Source organism: Phacochoerus africanus, chromosome 2 (genome assembly GCF_016906955.1).
Source record: "Phacochoerus africanus isolate WHEZ1 chromosome 2, ROS_Pafr_v1, whole genome shotgun sequence".
Lineage (NCBI taxonomy): Eukaryota > Metazoa > Chordata > Mammalia > Artiodactyla > Suidae > Phacochoerus > Phacochoerus africanus.
The window spans coordinates 130,933,541-130,951,421 of NC_062545.1; the positions used below are offsets into that span (position 1 = coordinate 130,933,541).

The window sequence follows — 17,881 nt, forward strand, 5'->3', positions numbered from 1 at the left end:
GGCTCCGGACCAAGATGGCAACATAAGAGGCACTTGGATTTCCCTCCTCCCACAGACACACTAAATCTAAAGCCACATATACCCAGATCCCTTCGAGAGAAATCTGGAAACTAGCTGAGTGATTCCTACACATCAGGTGACTGAGAAAATGCCCACATCCAAACAAGCATGAGAGGCTGAGACACCTTCTCAATACAATCCCCACCCCTGGCACAGTCCCGTATAATTGGGAAGGAATCCCTAATGTCCAGCTTCTCCAGGGAGAGGGAGGGGTTTGGATCACACTTCTAGTGCCATACCTTTTAAGGCTCCCATCTGAGGGAAGGGCCCCCAAATCACCTAGCTCTGATAGCCAACAGGGTTAATTACAGCAGATAAAGAAGTAGTTGTTAATAGGCAGTGCTGTGGCGAGCCGCACCCCACCACCCGGGCTCAGTGCAGGGGGAGCAGACAAAAACATCCATCTCCCAGGTTCTCCCTGGAAGGGATCTGACTGCACAACTTTCCCAGCTACTGCTGAGGGTCCAGCTTCTACCAGCCTGCATCCAGAAGCTGACTAAAATCTGCCTCTTTGGGACACTGATGGGTCTTAGCATACCCTCAACCCCTGGGAATTGCTGAGAATAAAGTGGCAGCTTGGATGATCACAAGGGTCTGAGAAGCAACAAGGAGCTCAGGGAAGCAACAAGGAGCAACAAGGAGCTACATGAGGCCAGTCTGTCAAGACTGGAAGAGCTGGCTGCTTTATCTAATGTGGGAAACCAATGCACAACGTCAAGGAAAATGAAATGGGAGAATATGTTCTCAACAAAAGAATATGATTAATCCATAGAAATCGACTTGAATGAAATGGAGATAAGTTATTTACCTGATAGACATTCAAACTAATGGTCATTAATAAAGATGCTCACCAAGGTCATAGAGCAAGGCATGAACGAATTGAGAATTTCAACAAAGAGACAAAATATTAAAAAGTACCAAACAAAATGCAGACCTGAAGGCTACAATAAGTGAATTGAAAAAGTCAATAAATACTATATGGTATCACTTATATATGGAATGTAAAAAAAGAAAAGCTGAACTCATAGAAACAGAGAGTAGAATGGTAGCTGCTAGGGACTGGGGATGCAGGAAGCAGGGAGAGGCTGGTAAAAGCGTACAACCTTTCAGTTACGAGGTGAATAAGGTTTGAGAATCTAATGTACAACATGGTAAATATAGTTGATGATACTGTATTGCACAATTGACATCTGCCAAGAGAGTAGAACTTGTGTCCACATCAAAGGGGAAAGAAAGGTTAAATATGTGAGGTGATAAATGTGTTAATTAACTTGATGATGAGAATACTTTCACAATGATAAGAATACAATCAAATCCAGTCATCACACTGTGTACTATAAATACATTACAACTGTATTTGTGTATTATACTTGTATGTTTATATTAAAATTTTATTTTTCAGTTAATGAATTTGAAAAAAAGGAAAAATACTCCACAAATGGCCCTCACTGTTAATTTCTATAAATAGTACCTTAAAATATCAGCTGTGCATGTGAGGATAGCAAAAAGATGGCATCATTTATTTAAGAAGGCACACAGCTTTTTTAGCTGCTATTACCTGTTGATCAAAACACCTGAGGAGAACGAAAACTTCCTGTGCAAGAACTGCTTCTGATGGAGGTACTGGAAGGAATGGCCATCATCGAGATAGAATTCACCCATGGCAGAACCCTGGCGAGTGAATCACAGACAGAGAATATGCTTATGTCATAGTTTTCCAGAAAAAGATGCCCACCTCCTAAAGGAAGTAATAGATTTAAAAAAGTCTGTGAAAAGTTATGTTGAACCAACCACAGGTTAATATTCAAGCTATGCAAAGTCAGCATACAATATAAACACTCAATACCCATTTATGAAATAACATGAATACGGAAGTCACACAAGAAGGGCACAAAGAGCTAAGCCTTGTTGAGAGATTTAAACTATGAAGTATAGGGAGTTCCCGTCGTGGCGCAGTGGTTAACGAATCCGACTAGGAACCATGAGGTTGTGGGTTCGGTCCCTGGCCTTGCTCAGTGGGTTAAGGATCTGGCAGTGCCGTGAACTGTGGTGTAGGTTGCAGACGCGGCTTGGATGCCGAGTTGCTGTGGCTGTGGTGTAGGCCGGTGGCTACAGCTCCAATTTGGACCCCTAGACTGGGAACCTCCCATATGCCACGGGAGCAGCCTTAAATAAATAAATTAAAAAAAAATTAAAAACAAAAACTATGAAGTATAGTCACTGGCACAGGTGGCTTCTCCAAAAATACTGTCCTAGAATGCAACAGCAGGTCAAGAAGAGTTCACGGAATGAAGCAGATTAAAAGTAAAAAATTGGTATATAATGGATGAGGTCAGTCAACTATCTCTAGAAGACCCTCCATTTAGAGAATGGTGTCTAGTTCCTACTTTCTTTTAGTAGGAAGATGCCTTTGCATGGCAGACAGGGTCACGGCACTCCGTATGACAATTCACTGTTACTGACAATGCCTGATGCTATGAACCTCAAGTCTCTTGAATTTATTCCATGGCTTCATGTGGGCCTAAGGACCATAGTTTAGCCCAAGAAGACATGCCTAAGGAAATGGAAGGAAGAGAAAGATGTAAGAAAAAGAAAGCTTATTTATTTTGTAATATATGCTTAAGAGTAGGAATTTCTGTTTGGCAAATGGAGAGAGGAGGAATTGGCTACAGGCCTCACTTGGCTCCAAACATCTCCTCAAAAGGACAGATCAATTCTGGATCCTTCTGGCATTTAGCCAAGGCTATTTTAGTTGCTTGAGTCATCGGAGGAGAACAGAAGTTGTTGTGTCGGACTTTGTCCCTGGAATGTTGCATAGACACGGGACCCTTTTACAGGAGACTGAAATTCAGGGCTAATCCACATGGCAGGCTGCCTAGGGCCCGATGGCCTTTCAGTGCAGTGGTAATCAATGCCAAGGCGCAGAGCGCTAAGGGTCACGATGCCTCAGGGGACATTTCCATGGTTTCTAGCTCTCAGAGTAGTCTTAAGAACAAATCCACAAAAGTCAGACAAGATGACAATGATTCAACGCTTTGTTCTGGGTAAATATCAGAAGTGCTTATTTCATAGACAGGGTTCACCACTTTTACACACTCAAAAGGCTATCACTCTAAAGAGAGTAGTAACAAATGAGATGTGTAAGAGTAACATTTTTCAAATACCTTAGTGCTTAGGGCCACGTGGAGTCCATATGGGGAATCAGTCATGCAGCCCGTAGATTTTCCTATAGTTGTCTTTATTGGTACCACACTTCCACCTCGTTGAAACACTGGTATCTGTAATAGAGCAACACTTTCAGAGACAGAGCATTTATGTAAAGCAATTGCAAAGTAAATAAAAATATTTCATTGTACAGGATGGTTCTTTTTTTTCTTTATTTTTTTTCTTTTTAGGGCCGTACCCATGGCATATAGAAGTTCCTAGGCTAGGGGTCGAACCAGAACTGCAGCTGCCGGCCTACACCACAGCCACAGTAATGCCAGATCCAAGTTGTGCCTGTGACCTACACCACATTCAAGGCAGCGCCAGATCCATTAACCCACCGAGCAAGGCCAGGGGTCAAAAATGCATCTTCATGGATGCTAGTCGGGTTCTTAACCTGCTGAGTTCACAAAAGGAACTCCAAGATGGTTCGCTTTTTAATGATTAAGGAAACGTCTCACCCTTCACTAATTTATTATCTACTCTGCCTATCTTTTAAGTAGCCTTTCCTGTGTTGTATTTTTAATTATCCTTTCAACATAATAAACAAATTTATTTCTAGGGCTCTGCTACAGAGTGAATTTTTCTATCTGTACAAGCAGGCTCAGATATATGTGTGTATGCGTTTATAAAAGATAATACTTTCTTGGTTTGGGGAAAATGACTTCTGTCTATACCCTTCTTGCTCCTGGCTTCCTGGGGATGACTGACTCAATTTTGAGGATAAATCTGTGAAATTACAGAAGCCACCAAAGGCACTTTAAGTGACCCTGACAACAGAGCTGTAGCCATAGCCCCAAATTATGGGTCTTCTGGAATGGCACTTCCGGCAGGGACAGCCCAGTAGGTTTCCTGCCTTGAAGTGCAATCCTCTCTAAGGAAGTTTTCTGAATCACAGAGCAGGGAGAAGAGCAATAATGAAGTAGTCCTCCCTTCCCTGTGGGGGATATGTTCCAAGACTCCCAGTGGATGCCTGAAACCAAGGATAGTACTGAATCCTATGAATGCAATATTTTTCCTTTAGACTAATGGGGCAGGTAGCACATACAGTGTGGATATACTGGACAGAGGGATGATTCATGTCCTGGGCAGGATGGAGCAGGATGGCATGAGATTTCATCACACTGCTCAGGATGGCGTGCAATTTAGAACCCATGAATTGTTTATTTCTAGACTTTCCCATTTAATGTTTTGGGTCACAGGTGGGGGCTGCAGTTGGCTGATGAAGGTAATGGAAACTGCGGAAAGTGAAAGCATGGGTAAGGGGACTGCTATATAAATGAAGCTGGACGTGAGGGTGGAACAGTCGGGATGTCCACCCTCTGCTCAACTTGCAGTCAGTGGCATCGACCTCCCACCCTCATCAGTCAATCTCTTCTTTTTTCTTTTCCTCCACAGATGAGGCAGTGAGTAGCATGGATGGGCTCTGGGGTGGGAGTCCAGTTGACCTGGGTCTTGTCTCAGCTTTGCCACAATCTAGCCACAACCCTGGACGTGTATGTTAACTTCTCTAAACCTCAGTTTCTTCACCAGTAAGCATGAGGGATTTGAGTAGATGAATGTCAAAGTCTCTTCTAGATCTGGAAGTTGCATCCAATATCATTTTCTTTCTTTCTTTATTTGCTTTTTAGGGCTGCACCCATGGCATATGGAGGTTCTCAGGCTAGGGGTCCAATCATAGGTACAGCTGCCGGCCTATGCCACAGACACAGCAATGCCAGATCCAAGCCGTGTCTGCGACCTACACCACAGCTCACGGCAACGCTGGATCCTTAACCCACTGAGCAATGCCAGGGATCGAACCTGCAACCTCATGGCTCCTAGTCAGATTTGTTTCTGCTGCACCACAATGGGAGCTCCTCATTTTCTTTATAATGGAGTTCATACCATTGCTGAGAATTTTTAAAAACAGCATCAATGATGGAGGATAATGTGAGAAAAAGAATGTGTGTATATACATATGTGTGTGTGACTGGGCCACTTTGTAGAAATCTGACAGAACACTGTAAACCAAATATAATAGAAAAATAAAAAATAATTATAGGGAAATTAAAAAAAATAGCATTGATAGCTACTTATAAATCTTTATACTACTTAGGGCCCATGATAGTGGTTGTGATTCAGCTACAGGAGCAAACTTCCCTTCAGAAATGCAGTCTGGATGGGCTTCTTTGAGTCTAACAGCATAACTCACAGACTTCCTCTGGGCCTAAAGCTTCAACTAAAAACTCATGATTTCTGTTGTTGTATAGAAGGATATTCTGTTCAGTGCATGTGGTGACCACTGTGTTTACTCTGTTTTCACTATTATCATTTTTCTTAGATATACAAATGTAAATATATGGGAAAGAGCTGTTTGTCCTTAACGTTCCATACTGTGAAATCAGAGTACATGCTATTTTTATACTTTTTTTACCCTCACATTTTAATAGCTCTATTGATATAAAGAGCCTTTAGTTCTCAGCAACTACTAATTTATTTTCAGTCTCTACATCTATGTGTTATTATGCAGAACACTCATGTCCTTGGTTGTTTCTATGAAGGCACAGGCTATGGACGAATGTGTCCCCACAAAATTCATATGTTGAAGCCCCAACCCCCAATATGGGCCTTTACAGAGGTAATGCAGGTTAGTGAGGTCATAAGAGTAGGCCCCTGATCCAAAGGATTACTGTCCTTATAAGAGACCCAGGAGCTCTCACTCTCTCCCTCCGCCATGTGAGGACACAGCATGAAGGTGACTGTCTATAAGCCAGGAAGAAAGTCCTCACCAGGAACCAAATAGTTGGCCCTGTGATTTCCCCCAGAACTTGGGAGAAAATAAATATCTGGTGTTTAAGCCACCCAGTCTATGGTATTTTGTTATGCAGCCTGTGCAGACTAATACAGCACAACAGGTACAAATGGCGTCTGAAAATAACTTACAGTGTCCAAGGCTACTGGGATCTTTACAGTACATGCTCCTCCCCAATGAGCAAATGTCTTGGAGTCATACCAGACCTGAAAAGCAAAGGACCCTAATGAAAAAGAGTGTATGAGCAACTCTGCTCACAATTTCATGATTCAATAAAACATCCATGTATCTGAATTTCAAATAACCAGAAAACTAAAATAAGTATAATTAAGAAAAACCTTGAGTAGAGAGGTTAGGAAGAACATAGGCTTTCAAAAAAAAAAAAAAAAAATCCTAGGAGTTCCCATTGTGGCGCAGTGGAAACAAATTAGACCAGGAACCATGAGGTTTCGGGCTGGATCCTTGGCCTCACTCAGTTGGTTAAGGATCTGGTGTTGCCATGAGTTGTGGTGTAGGTCGCAGACATGGCTCAGATCCTGCGTTGCGTGGCTGTGGTATAGGCCAGCAGTTGTAGCTCCAATTGGACCCCTAGCCTTGGAACCTCCATATGCTATGGGTGCGGCCCTAAAAAAAAAATCTCGAAAGACTAAGCTAGTACTATGATGGATGAAGCTGACTAAAAGGCCATTCATTTTTCCATGCATCCATCCAAAAGTTATTTATTAAACAACATATCATGTGCCCTGCTCAGCAGTGCTGGGTACCCACAAGTGAACAGAAAGACAGTTCCTGCCTTCATGGATTTTATACTCCAGTTGGCTTCTAAAAATTTATTGACCTAGCAGTAAAAAAGATGATGGAAGAGATAAAACAGCAACAGACAAAGCAGAAAAACACACTGCAGGCAAATAAATCAGAAACGAGGTGAGTAAAGAAAGGGTCAGACAAGGAAAGAGATCTTGGAGAAAAACAAACGGAAACTTGGATTACTACTATAGTGTCTTCTTTTTTTTAAAACCGAGTACGATGTAGTGGTGAGGTTCAAGCTCTTATCTGAGATGCCTATCAAGGGGGTTTACTTGCTGAAGTGTCAAAAAGGTCCTATGAAGTCATTTGATGGGATTAATACTTAAGATACCATCAGCAGCAGCATGAAAACAAAATCTTTTTCTCTCTTCTAGTCCAATATAATTACTGGCAGCCACAGTCTATGTCACAAATTCATCTCTTGGGATTGCCACATCCTTTATAAAGCTGGACTGCTGAATCTGTCACTGTCCAGCTGTGAATGTGAGAGGGCTGTGACTTGACTGTTGTTAGCTACGGTGAACTCTTAATTCCACAGGATCAGTCCCACCTTGCCATGAAGTTTTTACCTTTGGCTGGATTCAATTTGCTAATGTTTTGTGAAGGATTTCTGTGTCTGTGTTTGCAAGGAGTATTGTCTTGGCTTTCTTTTCTTATAATGTCTTTCTCTGGTGAATTCTAGTAGCTTTATATAAAGAGCTGATAGGAGTGAAAGGTTAAAAAAAAAAAAGTGTTCAAACACAATTTTGGGATTACCTGTCTACCATTTCCAGAAGTAAGTGGAGTGAGAGGTAGGGGGTGTGCTCTGGTGCCATATTCAAAGAGCCCAGCCGGGGAGGGTACAACTGGTACCAAACCCCCTGTAGAGCAGACCCAGAGCTTAGTTACCAAGCTCCTCATCCAGTAAGTATTCAGAAGGCTTACTATGTGCCAGATGCCCATCCAGATGCTGGGGATACAGCAGTGACTACGACATAAAAATCACTGCCCTCAAGAAGCCAACATTCTAGTGGGAGAGAGGAATAATAAATAAAACATAAAAGGAAATATATAGACTGTTTAAAATGGCATGTTCCATGGAGAAAAATAAGGGATGAAGGAGGGCTGGACAGTAGCAGGGGCTGTAGGAGTGGTTTGTAATCTTAAAGAAGGGGTCAGAGAAGGCCTCACTGAGAAGGTACTGGGACAAAGACTTGCAGGAGAAGGAATGGGCCATACAGAAATATGGGGAAGGTGACAGCAAGGGACTTTAGATAGCTCCCTCGCACAGTGTGATGTCATGGTAGCTAACCAGTGAGGGAAAGGTCTGGCAAGAGACGGTTTGTCTCTCCTACCTAGGCTTTGGGAAGAAGCAGCAAGAAAAATAATCACAGGACACTCTGGGCAATGGTGTTGAGGGAATAAGTCACCCAGTCACAACAATGTGCTTGCAACGATCATAGGTCATTAATAGAAATCTGCAGCTAAGCTGGAAAAGGGAGCTAATTCCTTTAAACAGGAGCCTATGCTTTGTTAGAATCAACTGAAGAAACTCAGCAGAAATGCCTGGCAGGACAATTTATTTTGCTCTTGTTATAGTTAACCTTTTCTCCGGTTTCCTACTTGAGAGGAACTTCTGTAAAGAGCCCCCACCTTCATACCTACAAATTACTAGAGAAACCAAGCAGAGGAACATGAATCTTTTTTTTTTTTTTTGTCTTTTTAGGGCCACACCACGGCACATGAAGGTTCCTAGGCTAGGGGTCAAATTGGAGCTGTAGCTGCTGGCCTACGCCACAGCCGAAGCAACGTGGAACCTGAGCCATGTCTGTGACATACACCACAGCTCACGGCAATGTCGGATCCTTAACCCACTGAGCAAGGCCAGGGATCGAACCTACAACCTCATGGTTCCTAGTCGGATTCGCTAACCACTGCGCCATGACGGGAACTCCTGAGGAACATAAATCTTGAAACTTCTGTAGAAAAGTCTGGTTACTTCTGTAGAAAAGTCTGTCGTATCAATAATGACAAGCGTAGTGGACTGAATGGTGGCCCCTCAAAAAGATACACCCACTTCATAATCCCTGAAAGGAGTGACTGTTACCTTCTGTGGTCAGAGATCTGACTACAGTAAAGATCTTGAGATACGGAGATTATCTGGAATTATTCAGATGGGCCCTAAAGTATCATCACAAGTGTCTTACAAGAGAGATGGAAGAGGAGACCCAGACACACACTGTGAAGATGGAAGGATACCCTGAAGCGATGTGGCTGCACACCAAGGAAGGCCAAGGGGTGCAGGCAGCCACCAGAAGCCAGGAGAGGGGTCCTGAACAGATTCCCTCTCAGAGCCTCTGGAAGGAACCAACCTTGCTCACACTGTGATTTCAGACATCAACTGTGAGAGAATAAATTTTTGTCGTTTTAAGCCACCGAGTTCGAAGGGAAGAGATATGAAACATGTAAGGTATATGGCTATTTCTCATTTACTTTTACCTCATTTGATCCTGGCAGAAATACATCAACCACAGTAGCTTTTGGTTCTGTGACTGGATGAACCAATAAAGCACTTCCTGGAAAAATGAAGAAGAAATAAAGTTGAATATCATTACAGGAGGTCTGAAAACATCCCTTCTCTTTAATTGTGTGTTTTTGTGGTTTCAAAGACCACCCGAATAGAAGGTAGAGATCTTGGTGAGTTGAACCAGTGATTCAAAAGAGAGATGCATTGTTAGAAGACAAGTGCTCAAAGAGGACTGTATTATTACCTACCATTAACCCACTTAAGTGTGTTAGGATTAAAGGGGAACCTTGCTTTTTTGTTGGCTCTAAGTGGCTCTGAGCCTGGTGAGCCCACAACTGTGACCTGGAAGTGTGGTCAGCGTGGGTGCTCAGGTCCTCCTCCTTGGGTGATATCATCCGGAAACCTATAATTCTCTCAAAGGCAATCTGGATTGTTAATATCATTTTGATCTGGGTACCATCATATGTAAAAATCCATCCAGGGAGCTCCTGTTGTGGCTCAGCAGTAATGAACCCAACTAATATCCACGAAGATATGGGTTCACTCCCTGGCCTTGCTCAGTGGGTTAAGGATCCGATGTTGTGGGGAGCTGTGGTGTAGCTCACAGATGCAGCTCAGATCAGACGTTGCTGTGGCTGTGGCATAGGCCGGCAGCTGCAGCTCTGATTTGACCCCTAGCCTGGGAACTTCCATATGCTGCACCTGCAACCCCAAAAAGATGAAAAAAAAAATCCATTTATGAATTTTCTCTTTAATTTCAACAAATATTCACTGAGTTCCTGCTGAGTGCCAGGCATTGTGCTAGGCCCTGGGGATGGAGTGGCAAGTAAGACAGACTTGGTCCCTGCCCTCATGAAGTTTACCATCAGTAAAGCCAGATACTAAGCAAGTAATTACAAATTAGAATTACATTGTAAATCAACGGTAATTTAAAAAAATTTTTAAAAATGGAGTTAAAAAGATAAAATTAATTACACTTAAGACAAATACCAAACAGGCAAAAGTACAAAATGGAATGAAAGTTATGTAATAAGAGGGACTGACTTTGACTAAGGTAGATGGAATTAGGTATTAGGAGGCAATTTTGGTCTGGGAAATTTTCTCCAAGGAAGCAGCTTTTTAGCCTGAGACCTAAGGATGAGTGGAGACTTAAAGAGACAGGTTTTTTACATTAGGGAGTTTCCATTCTTTAGAAACACGAGTCACCTTTTGGGCAATGCTCCACTGATCTTGGTTTCTTGACCCCTAGTCCTCAACTGATAAACTTCCATGTTCCAAACGTGGTTGATCCTTGTTAAAGAAGAGGCCAACTGGGAGTTCCCGTCGTGGCGCAGTGGTTAACGAATCCAACTAGGAACCATGAGGTTGCGGGTTCGGTCCCTGCCCTTGCTCAGTGGGTTAAGGATCCGGCGTTGCCATGAACTGTGGTGTAGGTTGCAGACTCGGCTCGGATCCCGCGTTGCTGTGGCTCTGGTGTAGGCCAGTTGCTACAGCTCCAATTGGACCCCTAGCCTGGGAACCTCCATATGCTGCAGGAGCGGCCCAAGAAATAGCAGAAAGACAAAAAAAAAAAAAAGAGGCCAACTGAAAACGAAACAATACACGAAGTTAAAACATCCCTATCTCGCACAGGAAATAAGCTCTTCTGGTTCTTTACGATCACCATCTGGTCTACTTTTTAATACTTCCCTTGCCTGTGGTGGTATCATAAGGCTTAGAAGTGGACCCAGAACAAGAATCCCAAACTGCATCCACAAATAGAATGGGTTCATATGAAGCTGCCGTGTTCTGAGAAGTGCTACATGACAACAGAATAAAGCTGTGATACACGAAAAACCTTGGTGACGGAATTTATTTTTGTTTTTGGCTTTCTTAGAGTAGGGTTTTTTTTTTTTCAGTGCTGTTACACTGGAAAATATAATAAGAAAAACATAATTACAGTATTCATCATAACTACAATTAGTCAAGAAAAGCTTACCCAGCATGTATTCATCTTCTACACCGAAAGTCTCCAATTCGTCAGGGAACTCTATCCACAGAGGCCTCGAGAAAGGAAAAAAAAAAGAAATTTTGCTTCAGCACCATTAGCTGTTTTATTATAATACAATAACTTATATTTTCAGTTTTATCACTATTCAAAGAAAACTGGAAAAGGCCAAGACTCTTTTTCATATAATTCAAGATTTTATGAGCACTTGTAATGATTACTGCCTATTTTTCTTATGTGAAAAAGCTATCTACTAGCTTAAATGGTCCTATGAAAGATTGAGAATTTTGGTACCTGAAATTTCCCCTTCTCATTGTTGAGCACTGAATACTACTCTGACAAGCAGAATCAGAGCTTTGTCCAATCCAAATGCCTAACACGTTTGGTATAAAACAAAGTAAATATTTGTAAAAGGGTATTTTATAGTGCTGTAAAATCTGTGCCATTTCTTTCATGCTGTCACTGCTTTTCATGTATCTTTAATCCTATGTAAATAAAAAGAATTAATTTTTTTTTTTTTTTGGTTTTCAAGGTGGCGACATTTATGGAACTTTCAGAAACGTGTGGTTTTGGTTTTTGGTTTTGTTGTTATTGTTGCACACAACTAACTAGGAAGCATTTGGGCTTATAAAAATCATAAAACTTTCAGTATCTATGTATCTGGATATCAACTTAATCATTCTAGTATTATTTTCAATTTCATGAGGAAAAGGTGTTTTTTAGTAAGAGAAACTTAGTTTATTCACTAGCCTTTGTAATAAACCATTCCTTTCCTACTAACAAGGTAACAAAGCAGAGGTCTCTAAAGTTGGTCGATGTCTAAAATCACCAGGGGAACTTCTAATAAATATAGATGTCTGGAACTTAACCTAAGTTTGGAGGTTTGGCCTTGGAATCTTTATTTTCACAAAGCTCCCAGGTGATTCTATTTTTGCTTTTGTCTTTTTTTTTTAAAAGGCTGTATCTGTGGCATATGGAGGTTCCCAGGCTAGGGGTCCAACCGGAACTGTAGTTGCCAGCCTACACCACAGCCACAGCAATGCTGGATCCTTAACCTACTGAGCAAGGCCAGGGATCGAACCCATGTCCTCGTGGATACTAGTTGGGCTCATTAACCACTGAGCCACGACGGGAACTCCCCCAGGTGATTCTGATTTGAGCCAGGCTGAGGACCTGCTGATCTGGAGGCCTTGGTGTACTATGTGTGTCTCTGTATGTTCTGTTCTCTAACCCAGAGAGTTGGTATTCATATCCTGCCCTCAAAATAGAACCAGAATATAATTTATACACTAGGGAAAACCCTGCAGTAAGATAAAGCTTAGACTTCATGGAAGGATGTGTGTGGGTGTGAGGATGAAAAAAACAACCCTCCACCCTCCTAGGTTCTCCTAGTTGATCTACAAAGTAAATTGATACAGGACAGTTTAATGAGAGAAAATTAAATTTAATTATGTACATACGGGGTTCCATAAATATGACACCTAAGGACAAGATAGGCAATTGAGGCTTTATATGCCACCTGAGAGAAGGAGAAAGGAGTGGGGTGTGGGATATCAAAGCGGGAAAGGATATTCACCTGGAGATGGAAAAACAAATGTTTGGTAACAGGTGTTTGCTGGGCCAGCCAGAGACAATGGGACGTAGAGAGGACTTTGGTCCCCACGTTCCCTACCATGCTTACCTCATATTCTTTGCAGATATCGCTAGTGATAATGCACTTCCTGGACCAGGCCCTTTGAATTCTTTTAGGGAGTTAAGGAGGAGGTAAAAAGAAAGACTTCCTGAGCCTTTTGTTTCTTAAAAACAAGTAGCCCCAAATAATCCTCAAGCCAAAGAGACACATCTTGGGGTGGCAAGTTTTGTTCCCCTACATTTTTTTTTTTTTGTCTTTCTAGGGCCGCACCCACGGCATATGGAGGTTCCCAGGCTAGGGGTCTAATTGGAGCTGTAGCCACCGGCCTACACCAGAGCCACAGCAATGCCAGATCCTGCCACATCTGTGACCTACACCACAGCTCAAGGCAACACTGGATCCTTAACCCACTGGGCGAGGCCAGGGATCGAACCTGCAACCTTGTGGTTCCTAGTCGGATTTGTTAACCATTGAGCCACGAAGGGAACTCCTGTCCTTCTACATATGTTAAATTCTGAATGAATTCAGTTACAAAGTCACTTCTTTTTCCTTTGAAAAATCTCATTGTCTCCTACCAAATATTAACACTTGAATCACCAAGTAGCTGATCTAGTTTTTCTGTGACCTCCACTGCCTGACTCTGCTCACAGTTGGTGCTCAATAAGCTGATTGACACTTGATCAAACACCAAGCTTCTCTCTTGCAATCACTGTAATTACTCCATTCCCAGAGGCTGAAGGGATCTCCTGGGGGAGACTGGTTGCTGGGTCTCCTGAACAGTGAAGCCTTTTTACCTCATGATGGGCTGGGAAGCCACGTGTGCAGAGTAGAACAGAGAATACCAGTAGGGCAGGAGGGCATAACGCTCTCTGATGGCTTCTCGGATGGGCCGGGTGTACTCCTCTCCGAAGAGCCAGGGCTCCCGTCGCTTGGTGTTCATGGTGGCATGGCCACGGAAAAAGGGTTGATAGGCTCCAGCCTGGTACCACCGCACTAGCAGTTCTGCTTCTGGATTCCCAATGAAGCCGCCTACATCCGCTGAGTAGTCAGTAAAGAAAGTCCGAGTGAGACACCCAGGCTTCTAACAAGGATGCTCACAGGTAAGATAAGGCCTTGAAGACTGACAGGGCAAAGGTGCTGTATGTGCACTCAAAACGACAGCAAAAAACTGTGGCCTCAAATTAGGGCGCACATACTAAAAAGCTCAGCCTGCTTGGGGATCTGACAATACGCTCTTTGAATATATTCTTTTCCTGTCAAAAATTCAGAGCACTGGAGTTCCCGTTGTGGCATAGCGGAAACGAATCCGACTAGGAACCATGAGGTTGAGGGTTCGATCCCTGGCCTCGCTCAGTGGGTACAGACGCAGCTTGGATCTGGCGTTGCTGTGGCTGTTGTGTAGGCTGGCAGCTGTAGCTCCAATTAGACCCCTAGCCTGGGAACCTCCACATGCCGTGGTTGCAGCCAAAAAAAAAAAAAAAGAAGAAAGAAAAAAAATTTCAGAGCACGACTGCAAAATCAATATCTCAGTATGTCCTGAACCCAGGTAACCAGGAAATGGCAGAATGTCAGCCTGACTCAATATGTCTGTATTTAGTGGTGCAGTGGGGGGCTGGTGATTGATTTTGTTTGAAAGCAACAACTGAAACAAGAACTACGGAAAGAACTAAAGAGAAGAATATAATCAGAATTAGAGGTTTAGGTAGAATTTCATGCTTAGCCCTTAAGCAGGATATATATTCTTTGTATTGTATGTAGACCAATACCATTGAGAAACACATCTATCAAGAAGTGATGCTAAGATGCTTCTAGTCTCACAGAAAACAAGCAGCTGGATCTGCCACCATGCTGTGTTGCATACTGAGATCTCTCATCTGCAGGGAGTTTAGGGAAGGAAGCTCAGCCAATAATCTTATTTTAATTGTAAATTTCTTTTTCCTGGAGTTCCCGTCGTGGCTCAGTGGAAACAAATTTGATTAGCATCCATGAGGACGAAGGTTTGATCCTTGGCCTCATTCAGGGGGTTAAGGATCTGGCATTGCCATGAGCTGTGGTGTAGGTCACAGACGCGGCTCTGATCTGGCATTGCTGTGGCTGTGGTGTAGGCTGGCAGCTGTAGCTCGGATTCGACCTCTAGCCTGGGAATTTCCACATGCCTCGAGTACAACCCTAAATAAATAAATAAATAAAATAAATAAATTTTATCTTTCCAAAGAGCTGCCTTCCCTCACTGTTTTATACACACACACACACACACACGTATATTTAACAGCTATATACATATGAGTTAAGATATGTCAAAGGATTTCTGAAAGGCTGATTTCTGACTTGCTAAATTCTTTGTAGTTCTCTCCATTTTTCTCATTTTCAAGTAGAAAAGTCATGTTTTCTACCTGAAAAGGCAAGAAGAGAAACTCAGTTATTAAGAGCATCTAAGGAGAGAGCAGTAAAAGTATGAGGGAAAGAAACCCTCTGGCTGCCATTCTGATGATTTTATTTCACTGTCCTCAGTTCAGACAAGACACAGATAGCTCTGAAGTGGCCCTTTCACTCTGCTCTCACCCTCTTCATTTTATCAAAAACAGCTATTGAAAAAGCATTTGTAACCAGCTTTGACAAAACACTCTCCCTTTTTATTTTTGTTCTCTTCAAGGCTGAGAATATTATCTTACCTCCACAAAAAGAGATCCCAGTAATGCTGAGGGTGAGTAACATAGGGATAGAAATTTTAAGGTAGCTCCATTCTGCTGTGTTGTCTCCTGTCCACACAGCACCTTTGGCCACCAGTAAGAAGGAAAAGAAAACAAGAAAAAAAAAAAATCACAAATCAGCCCATGTACTCAATTGCATATGTAGATTCTTAATTTGTAACAGACTAACATAAAGGAAAATATTTCTTTCTATATTTAATTGTAAAAGTTCTTTATATTATTCTGGATACAAATCCTTTGATGGATATATATGTATATTATAAATATCTTCTCTTGGTCTGTGGCTTAACTTTCATTTTCTTAACAATATTTTTGAAAGGGCATAAGGTTTTAATTTTGGTCAAGTCCAATTTATCACTTTTTAATTTTATGGTTCATGCTTTTTATGTTCTAAGAAATTTTTGCCTACTTCAAAGTCACAAACATTTTCTGTGTTTTCTTCTAGAAGCTTTTTGTTTGTTTCAGCTTTTATAATTTAGATCTATATTCCATTTTGAGTTATTTACTGTATATGGTATGAGGTAATTAAGGGTCAAGGTTCTCCCTCCTACCCCCAACGAATACCCAGGTTCCAGCACCTTTGATCGAAAAAACTCCTTTCTCTATTGAATTGCTTTGGCAACTTTGTTGCTCATCATTTAGTCACATATGTGTTGGACTATTTTGGGATTCTCAATTCTGTTTCAGAGATCTATAAGCCTGTTCTCCCAACCCCCTAAAAAATGCTCTATTTGAGGATTTGAGAGGAGTAGTATAAACCATATAAGGGAGACATAATAACAGTGGCAATAACAATACTTAACATTTATAGAGCCCTCACCAAGCCAGGTGTTATCCTACTTTGCTTGTATATTCCACTTAATCATCACAACCACCCTATCAGTTAACACAGTTTAACTTTATTTTACAGATGTGGGAAATGTGGCAGTGATATGGCAGGATTGGAGCTCAGGCAGTCTGACCCTAAAGCCAGAGCCCTTGTGCACTGAATAGCTGATAAGAGCTTGTGAAGATGCGTACCATTAAAGATATCTATAAAAGGAAAAAAAAAAAAACCCCTTATTTTACCAAGTCTAGATTAATCCTGAAACATTTCTGTCTTTCTTTAACCAAAATAGTTTTGGTAGCTATTTTTGTTTGAGTCTTCCATAGAAATTTAGGCTGTCCTATGTCCAGCAAAGAAAAATATTTTCAAGGGACTTTTCTTTTTTCTTTCAATTTAATTTAATTTTTATTTTATAGTGGAATATACTCAATTTACAGTATTCTGTTAGTTTCAGGCATATAGCAAAGCGAGTCAGTTGTATATATATCCTTTCTTTTTCAGATTCTTTTCTCATATAGGTTATTGCAGAATACTGAGTTGAGTTCTCTGTGCTATAGAGTAGGTCCTTGTGAGGGGCTTTTCTTTTAAAATAGTACCTCATAATTTCTCCTTGACTTCAAATGCTTTATGTATAGTTTTACATGATGATTTTGAAATCCACAGGACAATATTCTTAGCCAGATACGAAGTTCATGCAAACACGCAGACATGTTTTCATGTCTCACATGATTCTTTAGTCAGAAGCTCTCTCTGCTACTGGTCTCAGCACAGGACTTGGCCCAGTAATGCTCTACTCTCTACTTTGGGGCAAAGCTGACAACTTCACACAGGGTACTGAAGACTAGGCAGTGGGCCCATATTTAAAAGCTCAAAGATTACTTAGTATGCATATCTTCTGTTATATTTTTTAAACTGCTGTTCATAACTGTTTTCATTAAAATACTTTGGTTTTTATAGTGATTACAAAGGATACTGGCAGAGAATTTGGAAAATAAGAATAAGTAAAAGAAAATTAAAATCATTCATAATCACCACAGTATAATACTTGTTCAGATTACTAGCTACATATATTGGTGTGTGTGTGTGTGAGAGTATATTATACACACACACACACACACACACATACACACACACACATTTTAACAGAAGCAGGATAATATATAAATAGGCATTCTGCTTTTTTTTTCATTTATCGTGTCATAAAAATTTTCTCATGCAATTAAGGTAACTATGTTATTTTTTTTTAATTTTATTTTTTTTGCCATGCCCTGTAGCATGTGGAAGAGCCTGGGCCAGGAGCTAAACCTGTGCCACGGCAGTGACCCATGCCACTGCAGTGACAATGCTGGATCT

At 41.5% G+C, this 17,881-nt stretch overlaps 1 protein-coding gene across 5 annotated transcripts in view; it reads right to left on the bottom strand.

Annotated features, from left to right (window-relative positions):
* The window catches only part of GANC (glucosidase alpha, neutral C), a 77,368-nt gene that overhangs the window by 1,735 nt on the left and 57,752 nt on the right, over positions 1-17,881 (bottom strand). For 4 of the 5 annotated variants that reach the window (XR_007133109.1, XM_047766598.1, XM_047766600.1 and 1 more), the window contains 7 exons: positions 15,664-15,765; positions 13,786-14,029; positions 11,350-11,414; positions 9,344-9,420; positions 6,190-6,264; positions 3,225-3,338; positions 1,619-1,731 (listed from right to left, as the gene is read on the bottom strand). Coding sequence is in view for 4 of the 5 variants with exons in the window: in XM_047766598.1 (XP_047622554.1) it covers positions 1,619-1,731; positions 3,225-3,338; positions 6,190-6,264; positions 9,344-9,420; positions 11,350-11,414; positions 13,786-14,029; positions 15,664-15,765 (790 nt within the window). In the remaining variant the exon portion in view is untranslated. Of the gene's footprint in view, positions 1-1,618; positions 1,732-3,224; positions 3,339-6,189; positions 6,265-9,343; positions 9,421-11,349; positions 11,415-12,440; positions 13,101-13,785; positions 14,030-15,663; positions 15,766-17,881 lie in introns of those variants that run through there. The other variant, XM_047766599.1, reaches the window with a different exon arrangement.